At 41.8% G+C, this 12,793-nt stretch overlaps 1 protein-coding gene across 2 annotated transcripts in view; it reads right to left on the minus strand.

Annotated features, from left to right (window-relative positions):
• SGCD (sarcoglycan delta) overlaps positions 1 to 12,793 on the minus strand; it is a 129,934-nt gene that overhangs the window by 35,177 nt on the left and 81,964 nt on the right. Inside the window, exon 4 of one of the 2 annotated variants that reach the window (XM_074155449.1) lies at positions 12,624 to 12,743. The exons of the other annotated variant lie outside the window; for it this stretch is intronic. Within the exon in view, the coding sequence (XP_074011550.1) occupies positions 12,624 to 12,743 (120 nt within the window). The remainder of the gene's footprint in view (positions 1 to 12,623; positions 12,744 to 12,793) is intronic. 2 annotated transcript variants of the gene reach the window in all.

Raw genomic sequence — 12,793 nt, forward strand, 5'->3', positions numbered from 1 at the left:
GTTCACGGGTGAATTAAATACTCTGGAGAAGTTCTTCCTTTGGTTTCAACCTGCTGCCTAATGATTTCATTAACCATCCTCTTCTTTCTGTGCTACTGGAAATTTTATAGACCTCAAATGTGCCCATTTCCACTAGCCCTCTCCCTTCCACACTGAAGAGTCTCGGTCTCTGCGTGGGGGATTGGCAGTTTCAGCAGTGCATCCCGATGGAAACAGCTGCCTTGGACAGATTCAACTACACTGCACATTTGTGTCAAAGTCTGGCTCTTGGCCACTATGGAAGTCCCCAGCCAAGGCATGATAACATCAATGCTGGACTGCGTTGAAAGTGAAGGCGTTAGGCTGGAGGAAGTGACCTCATTTAGTGGTTTTATTAAAGGATTTGGCAAAAAGAGAAGGAAAGTTTGAGGGAAATGTGCTGTTGACACTGAATTGGGTTATTCTGGCAATGCAGAGGAGAACTGGGATGTTATGGAGAAATAAACGTTTGACCTCAGGGAGTGGAAGAAGAGAGAGAGTGTGAAATTTAAAAATATGAAGTCCAAGGTCATTTGCTTAGAAAATAGTAAAAATTTCTTCTCCATGTTGGATGCTTCCAGGATGGGAACATCCCTAGATAAAGGCTGAGTGATACTCATAATTCATGGCAGTGAGACAGGGCCAAAGGGAAGGCAAATGTGACATCAGACTGAAATGCAAGAGGCAAGTCTAACAGGAATATGAAAAAAATCACATTATTTTAAGAATTATCAGTGAATCCTCAAACTATTAGGTAGCCCCCAGCTCATCCCCAGTGAGGAATGCGTACAGAGAGGAAATACTGTCATGGCTGCACGAAAAGAAAAAGTCTATCCTACAAAGAAGTCTTGAAAGACGTGGCTTTTTAGCTTAGTAGCATGATGGCTGAGGAAGGATAGGAATGCTGTGCATAAATACATTAGCAGGATAAATAACATGAAGGAAAAAAGAACTACTGGCCCTAGGTCAACTTTGGCATGAGAGCAAGTGGCAATAAAATGGTCCCAAATATATTTGGTAGAAAAAGTGTTTTCCAGCCAAAAGAGGAGCAAAAAATGTGAGCAGCTTTTCAGTTAGATGGGACAGACATTCTAAGAGATTTGACAAATTCATTGCTATAAGATGTGGGGTCTCAAAACCAGGGGACAAGATTTGCAAGATCAGAAAGTGCCTCCTACTCTTGCACTCCCCTAGTCTTATTTTCACTGTCCTCTACCTGAGGAATGATGGGTTTTGGCAAATGGTATTAATGCACAGCTCCAACAGTTCAAGAATTAGCTGCTAGAATCTCCCTTCTCAATCAAAGCTACAATATCCCTCTTCTCCCTTTACTGAGTATAAAGCAAACATAAATTAAATTTATTATTGTACAACATGGCTTCTGCTTCCTGAATTATCTGTTATTAAAACATTTGCTATCTACCATGAAAAATGCATAATACAAAATTTCTATTTCATTGCAAAGTACTGAAAATATTTTTTTTCATCTTATGAGACTCTGCTGCTGCTAAGGGTAACGTACCTGCAAACAGCCAAAGACAGTTAGGTGACAACAATCAATATCATTTGTATTTAAACATACTATACTGTACGTCCCTAAGCAATAAATTATTCTTTCTCACAGTATTATATCAGTGACTTCTATTAAAAGCCATACCTACTGATTCCCTCTTCTGACACCGTGTAATTTACCACCGATAAATGTTCATAAACAGTTTGACTGAAAAATCCATAAAGCCATTTCAGCTTTATTTTAAGTTCCATTTAATGTCCCTCAAAAATGATTTCATCCATGTGTTTCCATTAGCTGGTTCTCTGCCCAATAACTTAATTCCACACAATCAGTCAGGAACTTATAAAGCATATGACAGGATCTACCTAAAGCGTTTCGAATCACCATAAAGATTCACTCAAAGAATGTTGGGTTTTGGGTTTTTTTTCCCTTCTAGTGCATAAGGTGTGGGGGCAAAAATGTCAAAGACCTTTATATGTGTTTGCTTCGTGCAAACAAAAGATCAAGAGTCCTATGGCAAGGGAACATTTACGGATCAGTTTAAGGGTTTGGGGATTATTTTTTATTTTGTTTCTTTCTCTTCTTTCACTTGAGACTCAGAAGAAAGGCCGCATAAGAACGCTTCTGCCAAATAAGAGTTTGCATTTTCTCTGGCACTAGTAGCTTCTTAGAAGCCTACTCCCACATCCAGGGGACAATCCTGGTTGCAGTTTGGACCACCGCAAGTGAGTTGCTGGAGCTACATCCAGCCTCTGGACCTCCTCTCATATCCTCTTCCTATTCTGCACCTGCCATAGGAGCCTCCAGTGCCACGGGTCTGTTGAATCTTCTGAACAGCTCCAGCTCTTGCACAGGGAGACACGGTCCTTTCTTGCTACCGAGCACGTGTCTGGCACAGCAACCTGCCCTCACTCTTTCCAACATGGGAGCAACAAAAAGAGCCAGTGGGCTGGGCTTCTGGCAATCATCTTGCTCTATGACATGAATCCAAGACATAGCATAAAACAATTTTTTAATCCTAGTTTTGCACTGAAACAAAGCAGAAGCATCATGTTCTGTGTGTGCCTGTTGGTCTGCCATTCTCCTGTTGAAGAGTGCCTTTTGCAGTATGATCCCTCTTCATTCAAATGTGGAGTTGGTTTGATCAATCTCACGAGCTTTGTGAGAAAAGACCAGGAGACTACTAACACAGCCTAACACAGAGCCAAGGCAAAGGCTCTGGGGTGAGCTCAACACTGGCTGGATACAGCAACTCCATAAGGGAGAAAGGAGTTACAAATGCCTTAAGAAAGGAACAAATCTCAGCTGGAACACACATCCTCTTAACCAGCAACAAATCCAACCAGAGGAAAGTGGGTGTCACCAGTTCAGCTTTCCAAGCTGCCTCTTCCTTTCCCTCTGTGCTGCAACAGCACCTGAGCTGCGTGACACTGTCCTGGCACCTTCCACAGTGCAAAGGCAATGGCCACCCCTGCTCCCTCCGGCCAGAACTGGGCTTCAGCCATTGTGGCAAAATACTGACCACATACCGTTCCCCCTGCACAAAACTTGCTTTCGGCTTCTACTGCTATCAGCTGGAAAGGAGAGAAGAAGAGCTCAAATGCAATGCAATGAGAGGTATTTTTAGACTAATGATTGATGCTCCTGCTGTCAAGGGTAGGTGGCAATCAGCTGAACAGCACTTGGGGGTGAACAGAACATGAAGGAGAGAAATCAAGTTTCAGCTCAGGTGCAGATGCACCTGGTTAGCTATTCCCCACTTTACTTTTTCTTTTCTTTCTAGACAGCTCATTTCTTTCCCACTCTGTGTATTCTTTCAGTAACAATTCCAGACCCATAGTACACCTTTAGTGTTGTGTATCGCTGCTTTATAATGAAATTGGGGTCTCGGAGCCCTGTGATACACTTGGTCATTAAGTTGGCTTAAGTGTATCTTCTCTTTAGCGCTCTGCCTTAGTGTAGTACTGTCCAAATGAGGGGAGGAGAAGGATTTGCTATGAATTTTTTCTAGCTAAAGTCAAGAGGCAATGTATAGCATGCTGGTGATATCAATAAACTACCTCTATTCCCACTATAATTGATCAGGACACATTCAGCAATTTGTTCATGAAAACACACATCTGACGAGGTTCTCTCCTCTGTAGGTCTCATCAGAGTAATCTGTGACAGTCTCAGAAAGGTGTGTGTGCAAACTGATGTCCAGGAAGTAAATCCAATACAATATAGGTAGAAATGATTTGTGCCCGCTTCTTTTAATTCCTTACTTTCAAAGCCTTATTCATCCTTAATTTATGTTTTTAAATGGATGAACATAGTAATTGCTGTTGCTCCCCTTGAATCCCATCAAATCTGAAATCAATAAGAGCTCCATTTCAGGGCCCAACAATAATAGCCTGGCTAGGTTAAGCCAATGCACTGAACAAAAGCCATAAAAGCTTCATTCATGCTTCTTTCTAGGATACTATAAAAATAGTTCATTTCAAAGGTCTGTCTGCTTACCTTCATTGTCCAAGTGTTGGGGAGTTGTTCTTTTAAGGGCAATCTATGTAATCATGTGCATCATCAACAAAGGTGTTTATAATAAAAAAAAAAATAAAATTCTCCACTCTGTTGGGTGGGGAAGCAGTTATCTGACTCACAGTCCCAAGAAATAAATGCAGCCTGCTTTTAAGCTAGAAAACTTGCAAACAGTAAGATGAACTACAAACTCAAAGGTAAGCATGTGGATCATTAATGATCATAGAATTGTTTAGGTTGGAAAAGACCCTTAAGATCATCAAGTCCAATTGTTAACCTAACACTGCCAAGTCCACCACTAAACCATGTCCCTCAGCACTGCATCTACATGTCTTTCAAATCCCTCAAGGGATGGTGATTCAACCACTTCCCTGAGAAGCCTGTTCCAATGCTTGACAACCCTTTCAGTGAAGAATTTTTTCCTAATATCCAATCTAAACCTCCACTGGCACTATCTGAGGCTGTTTCCTCTTCTCCTTTCACTCATTACTTGGCCAATAGTATGAGGTTCAACAAGGCTAAGTGCTGGGTCCTACTGGGTCACATCAGCCCCAGCGTAGTGCTACAGGCTTGGGGAAGAGTGGCTGGAAAGCTGCCCAGTGGAAAAGGACCTGGGGTTGTTGGTCAACAGCTGGCTGAATTTGAGCCAGCAGTGTCCCCAGGTGGCCCAGAAGGCAAATAGTATCCTGGCGTGTATCAGAAATAGTGTGGCCAGCAGGGCCAGGGAAGTGATGGTCTCTCTGTACTTGGCACTGGTGTGGCCCCACCTCAAGGGCTGTGCTCACTTTTGGGTCCCTCCCTAAAAGAGACACACTGAGGTGGTGGAGCACATCCAAAGAAGGGCAACACAAATATGTGTCTGTAGACACACATTGATCTTCAACAGTCTATCTTCAGTGGTTGAATGTCAGAAATATAACAGAAAAGAACAGAGGGGCTTGCACCCAAACTGAGAAAAGACATACGAGGAAAGGTTGCTACGACCTATGCTGACCTCTAGATATTTCCTTCTTGACTAGTTTTGGGGTCCTTCAACACTTTTTCTGCAGCTCAAGAATAGCAATGTCATCACTGAATTCCTTTAAAGCTCTTCTTGGCATTCTTGTGCAAAGTTGCAAAGAAACTCAGGAGAGCACCTGAAGTAGGAATACACAGTGGAAATTTATCAAGGAGAATATTATGTGAGCTTCAAAAAGATCAGGTTGTGAAGGCTGGGGAAGACGCTTAGGAAATAAAATATAAATCTGCCACACTTTTAAACTTGATTTCAGTGTTTGGTAAGTGTACAGTATGTTTCTTTCATAATCCTTGTGACATTTAATCAATATTAATCTGATGGTGGATGATTCTTCTTTTTCCTTAAATAGGATTAACGTAACGCAACCTGAACACACATTTCAGCCTGGACTAGAAGCCTATACACTTTACATAAATGCTGTCCTTTTTGTGTGGAATGTACTTTGAAGCAAAAGCAAACATAAGGAAAACTTCTCAGTATATCTCCCTCCTGACACACATTGTTCCCTCCAACAAAAGACAAGTTTACAATCTGGGTGAGTGGATTTTAAAAAAGGAGGGCAATGTTATTGGAATTTTACATTAAGAGGAATGGACAACAGTGTCTACACCTATTGGCCTCAAAGCAGCAAAGGAATCAGAAGTATTCATTCGAGAATTGTACGTGTGCTCAAAATCTGGTCAGTTTAATTTATTCCCTTACACAATGGGGAAAAAAACCTTATTTGGAAGATAGCACTCAGAAATCCCACCCCATTCAATGAAATAATTTTTCTATATAGTTTTTGAGTTCTTTGTCAGTGCTGATTAGCGATTAAATCACTTTTTCACGCCTGACTTTTACGCTGATATGGCAATAGCACAATTCCTAACTGCGAGCAAAAAATAATTTTCTCGTGGCTTTAATCACTGAGAGGAAACACATTTTTTTCCCCGCTGCTCCTTAATTTTGCTAAATGTATTTTTTTTCCACCACCTCTGCAATGAGTGCAAAGGAATTTGATGAAACTCTGTCACCGTAACTGAATGCTACAGACAGCGGAGGCTGTTTCCAGTCTTGCTAGTGCCAGTGCTAAAACCTGGTATCTCCATTTGTCAGTGTGTTTCCCCACTTTCCTCATTTTATTCTCTGTCCCTTTTCCACAGGACCAATGACTACGTGACAGCTTGGCAATTGCTCTCGGACTGCATTAGTATTACTGCTTAATTACCTATAGGGAGGGCGTAGTGAATATTCGTAGCTGCTTCCTAAAGAGGTTCATACATCTTCAGCAAAAGGTCAAATGCCTGTCCAAGCCCCGTGAGCAGAACTGTCACGGCATGCTCATTTCTCCTGCCGAGAGCACAGAAGGGAGCTCTGGAGCCACGGCTGCCTCCAGGTGCCTTTGGAGCAGCCTGAGCAAGCAGGAGCTCATTTGCAACTGGAGGAACTGGGAAAGGCCTCAGACTATAGGCTGATGGCACAGCCTTTGCTTCCAGAAGCACAGCGAGGGACCACGGCCGCGCTCCGGCAGCACCGAGCCATCTTTGAGTTAGGGGCAACTTCCTCTCTGCTGTCTTTGGAAAGAAAAAGGATCATAGTAGCAAAGTGTTTTAATTTGCTAAGATATGAGTCTTGTAGCACCTCTTCTCCTTTGAAAAAGTTATTCACAGACCTGAGTAAGGACACGTTTTTCAGGAAAACGTACAAAATCCACAATACAAAGTTCAAGCTTGGCATTTATCCTCAGATGCAAAGTTGCAGCAGACTCAATGGTGAGGCCAGAAAGCTCTGTTTTCTCTGGATCAGGCCTGGCTTCAACACTTGGCTACAAAAGTTGTTCCCTTGCCACAAGCAAATCAGCAAAATGCCATTTTGAAATCATAATGGTTGCTGTAAAGGGCAACTGTGCATGTTCTGACCCATAAACAATCGCTTCTGAAGAAGGGTGCATGCAGCAAAAATCCATGGTAATTCTTGGAGGTTGTTAAACTTGTAGCTTACACCACCCTCTGAAACGACTGGCAGCAGTCAAATAGCTTTGTGGATTATTTTCATGAAATATAACTACTCTTGCACGCATTAAAGTTACTCTGCTGTAAATACTGCAGCAAACACAAGCTAGAAAGGACGTGCCAAGAAGCTACTAAAATTGTAATATTGAGGAAATGTGAGCAGAGCCCTTTACCCAGGCTGGCACTGCAGCCGCAGCTCTGCAGCGCTCCTCCCAGACCAAGCTCATACAAGGCTCCCTGAAAATGTCTGTAGATGCGAAGCCTTAGGGCCAGCTCACACAGACATACTAGTTCACCACATTCACATTAAATCGTGCTCTCCTCTTGGCCAAAGTGAAGGGCACTGCAAATACTTTTTTAACCCTTCCATGGGTAACAAAACCCACCACTTTGTATTCTGAAAATACAGAACAGGTTACCCTCTCTGCCTGCAACAACAGAAAACCCAAACCCTCTCATTTAGAAGAGCTTTCTACAAGACAACCATGCAGTGATTTTGTTAACTACAAGCTTGGGCTACGTTGCTTTTATTGGTGGTGTTCTTCCCCTAAAACCTCTGAAGTCCTTAGTATATACCTCTTGTAAATAAGATGTTAGAAATGTGCCTTGGAATTAATTACTCCAAATTTATTAATGAATTTGCAATAACATTCCAACAGCTGATGCCTCTTTCAGGTGCATTCCCATGCACCTGTAGAGCAACTAGAACAAAAACTGCTCCCAAATGAACGTTTCTGAAAGTCTAACCTGTGGCCAGTGTTTGCGTGTTCCACACAGTTCAATGCCCAGAGGGATTATGCTACAGCGGAAAAAAGCTACAAGGCTAATAGAGCTACTGGGTAATTATTTTAAGGGAGGGGATGGAGGAGGTTGGTGAGATCAAAGGTACGTTATGGCCCACCATGGTGGTGGGGAGGACTGCAATGGTGGTGGGTGGGTCCCACATCTCCTGCAGAGAAGCTCCTACAGGAGCTGAAAGGAGAGGAAAGCCATCCTACCCCACTCTAAATACAGCTATTTTAGTTAGGGTGTGCCACAGGGAAAGGCTTTAGCTGAATTTTTATCATTAGGCTATATTAGAAGAAAAGCTTATGCTATGGCAGTATAAATGTCAGTGAGAGACACATTTTCCAGGGACCCAGAGTGGGCTCAATCTGGGAGCAACTCCTGTATTCTCTTACAGCAAAGGAACCTTGCGTTTTTGTGAATAATCCTATCCTTGTTGAAAAGCAAAACGGTAATCTTAAAAGTGGTTAAAAACCGTGGTTGATTTGTAATGGGACAGCATCCAGCCCATGCAATCCTACCTCCCACGCAAACCTTCCTCCACCACTCAAACCCAGGGACTGCAAAAGCCTGTAAGCTGCAGGAACGTGTCTTTCACACTTTTATCTCAGCTCACTGCAATGCATGTGGATTCCCATCAATATTTAGTCTTTTAAAAAAATGGTTAAATCCGTCATAAATATTAAACACCAGAGTATACTGGCAAGTTTCCCTGAAAACAAACTTCAAAAAATAATCTCCAAAAAAGATGTCAAGGCCCTTGGGAGAACTGACACTGGCATGTCATCAGATGTTGTCTTATAAAGCTAAATTAAGCATCTGACCAGAGTTTAATTTCTGTAAAAACTTATGCTAATTTAAATTGCTTTAGATTTAATTAAAAATGCTTTTGTATAAAGATAATAATGTAACTTTGTTAATTAGTATCAAGTGGCATCTAGAGGGCATATTTAAAAACTAATCTGGAGAATAAATAGAGCTAATTAACCGTCAGAATAATGCTTTATGATTGTCTTTTGTTTATAAATGCTATAACATTCAATATGCTTTTAAATGAAATTGGTAACTAATATATATCAAAGTTATTTTTTAATATTCTTTTAACTAAAGAGTATGTCTTCTGCACCATTTTTCAGACAGTCTGAACACACTTCATTTGCGAAGGGAGGGAGGAGGGGTGAAGGGGAACCGCTGTATGACGTACCGCAGACGAATTCAATTAGGACCAGCTCATTCATCTCCCATAACGCAGACCGTATGTGTTTATAAGCCCGCGGGGGACATCCAGTGAGGCGTTAGCTTGCATCTACGCGGTGTTTGCCAAAGCGCACTGCTGACCATGGCTACGGCCAGCGCAGGGGAGGTTTGCACTTTATGCCACACACAACCCCAGGAGCAGAAACGTGGTGCTGTTTCACGGGAAGAGAAGTTGCAGATTTTGCCTTCAAAATCTAAGCCATGCAAAACCAAAGAGAGGCGTGATTTTGAGGAATGAGAACGGCTCCGAGGTTTGCTGCAGTATCTTTCAAAAGACCATGAGGCACTCAAAATACTACAGGAGTGAAGCTTGTAAAACAAAGTGGTGCTAACAGTGGGGATGTATCTCCACAAGAGTGGAGGAGATGGCTGGGCAATTGCAGGCACTGGCAAATGAGCTTGGAAGACAAAGCACAGACCGGATTTGGCATAAGGCTCAGTTCCTACATGACTTTAGTAGACAAACATCAGCTTCTCCTGAGTCATCTGTACCAATGCAGCTGCTGAGCTCCCAGGGGGCTCTGAGCAAGGCAGAGGGAACTCATGCTCGGGTCTGGAAAAGGTTGTGTAGATGTTACCAGAGCTGACCATGGCCAAAGGGCTGCCCTTGTCCTCAGACAGGAGTTCCCATTATCCTCTGATCTCTCCTGTGACGACAGGTTTGACTGGATTCACTAAAGCAAATACAATCACTGAAGTACTCTACATCATGCATTAGAAGCAGATGGGACCAACTCTGTCTTTCTGTGTCCTTTAATGGTTAAAAATCAGAAATAACCCCCCAAAATACAATTAAAATAAAAAGCCCTTTCATTTGGTAATCTGCACTACCCATGCTATGCAATTTTTTGAAGCACCATCAAATGCAGCACATGTCCTACTTGTATTTTTTTTATCCATAATTCTCTGTATTCCTCCCTTTCTAATGCCTTGCTAATGTTGAAAAATCCTTTAGATAGTCAGAGCAGAGTCCATTTCTAAAAAGGAAAGCACCTCGTTTTCCATGACAAGGCTTCAGCATTACTTTGTAGAACAAACTTTCAGAATCAACTTTGAAGAGCGTACAAAGAAAAAAAAGTAATTATCATTAACAAGATTAAAAGCTAGCCACAAGCCCAGTAACTGCTGCTCTAACCTCTGTGAGATGACTTTCATGCCAGATTGCAGACATCCACTTCCTTCTATAACAAGTACGTGTTCAGCAATAACAAGAACAAGTTGAGATTATTTACATAGCGTAGATAGGTGTCAGCAGACACATACTGACAGCACCTGAGATCCCAAACACCAGAAAAATGATCAAAGGAATTTGTCTGTGTACTACAAGTTGGACTAGCCTCAAGTGCAGACAAAAACACTGGAAGAAATACGAACATATGGTATAACACTTCCCAGCGTGGCAAACAGCCATGGCAAACACTTTTGGAGATAAAATTAGATTGGGGAAGCAAAGCTGGAGAAAAACAAAGCCAAGCATGAACTGTGAAAGCATTTCAGCTCAAGGTCATTGAAATACTTGCCATGTAACATCATCAGTAGTATCATTCTACCTTTTCTTTTCTGATAGATCTGCATAAGCCAAATAAACTCCGAGAAACACTCTGTTGCAGATAAAAATGAAAGTGCACTACAGTGGTTAGAAATATATTTGATGCTGCTTATTCTAGAGACTAAAAGAAGGCAGACACTCAAAATAACTATCAAAAATAATTGCTGGCTTCGTCAAAGTAAGTAAAAACCAATATTTTTGTAAGTATATAATCTAAAAGGAGTACTTGCAACTTGTAAGGAAAAGTTTCTGTATTTTTTTTTGAAGACTCAATCATATAAATCTCTCTCGTTTTATGGTCTCCAATAAAACACTTAAAAACTCTTGCTTCCTGACTTCATCTTCCCTGCACAAAGACTGTACCATTAAGTAGCTCTGAAGGGTGCAGTGTGAAGGGAGATTTGTGGTAGAACATGGATTGTGACAAATGCTCTCCAGCTCTGAAACACTGCAAGAATTTTGAATGGTCCTTTTCGAAGTTCTAAGTTCAAAAAGATACTGTTAATTTTGTGAAGTTCAACATTTATCCTGTAAAACTCACCTAACAACTTTGCATAGCAGGTGACTGAACTAGTCCAGTATGTACCAACAGTGACCTGAGAAGAGCTACAGCTGGCCTGTCCACAAACAGGAACCATCTAGAACAGCACAACATCAGCTAACGAAAAATGTTAAGGGTTGGATACAAAGTCCCATTCATGATGGTCAGACTCTGAGGCGCTCATTTTAAGCTCCTTTAGATTATATATAATATACTAATAACACATTACGTAATATGTAGAAATAGTAATAATGAACAATACTATATATCATTCTCAGCTCCTTCATTGATATCGCTGTTTTTGGGAGGTTACTAGAGACTTAAGGAACAATTTGGAGGGAACAGATGCATCCAAACCAAGCCATTAGGAAACAGATATCGGTGCATCCACAGAGACCAGTGGCACTCCTATGTGACTAACTGCTAGCAAGGTTGAGCTGCCCAGTCTGGTCCTACATGAAAAAAATCACGAGCAAATCTTAGACTAACCAAAGAGCATGGATTGAACTGGAAAGCTAGAGAACTGAAGCTCCTAAGAGGTAATTTCATACAACTATCAAATACATTTTTAAATTTTACAATTACTGTAACTGCTTGTTATCTCTAAAAAAGAAAAAATCCCAATAAACAACCAACCTCCACCTCCCAAACTCAATGTTTATCCCCAGTTTTTATTAGGCACTACCGATGTAAAGCCTAGCAGGCAGGACAGTTGGGGAGGCAGATCTTGCACAGGCAAAAGGAGAGCTCAAGCTGCCCTCTCTGTCTCGAAAGGCAGACAGGAAAGCGGTGGCACTGGCAAAGTTGGCCTCTCCTCCCGTGCACAGGACACTTAACCCTACCCGCAACACGGCTGGAGGTGGCTTAGAGATGCACGACGTGCTCTCACACGTGGCTAAGGAAAGATAGCTAATATAAAGGCCACCAAACTCTTCAGAGAATTAACATGGAGGTCCGAATTCATGTTGACTTTTTCACTGCAGGTCTCCTCCTTGGTATTTGCTTTAGAATGAAGGAGGAGCTGGTGAGACTGCTCCGATCAAAAACATGAAGCCTGAGGTTTCCTGATGCAGAGTAACTGCAGCCATGGCAGCATCCTTACAGTGATCCCTCACTGTCCTTCACCCCAGACCCAAGAGAGAAAATTGTTCAGTTTCCAAAGCAGGTTTTAAAGCTACTTTAAAGCCAGACGAACCACTTCCAGGGCAGTTTCTTCTGGAGGGGAAATAACACATTGTGCAAGCTAAGAAACGTCTCAGATAGAAACTCCTGGCCATTATTCGCTTGGGGAAGATTCAAAGCAGTAAAGACAGTGAAAGGCTTTATGTCCAAAAGAAGCTTTCCGCAAGCATGAAGGAAAGTCAGGCAAAACTATTCTAAAATTTGAAGAGGCGCATATTAAAACAGTGATTCAGTGAATAATTTTTTACCTAAAACTCTCAATCTCTCTGCTCCAACCACCACTTCGTTGTCATCTGCAGAAAACAGCAATTTTCCAGAGAGGGTTTTCACCTCAAATTTTTGGCTGTGTGCTTCCACTGCTTGGGGACCTAGAGGGAAGAAGAGATTTAGCACAACCTTTTAGTGAAAAGTATAAGAA

The sequence above is a fragment of the Numenius arquata genome, chromosome 11, assembly GCF_964106895.1.
Source record: "Numenius arquata chromosome 11, bNumArq3.hap1.1, whole genome shotgun sequence".
In the NCBI taxonomy this organism is placed as follows: Eukaryota; Metazoa; Chordata; class Aves; order Charadriiformes; family Scolopacidae; genus Numenius; species Numenius arquata.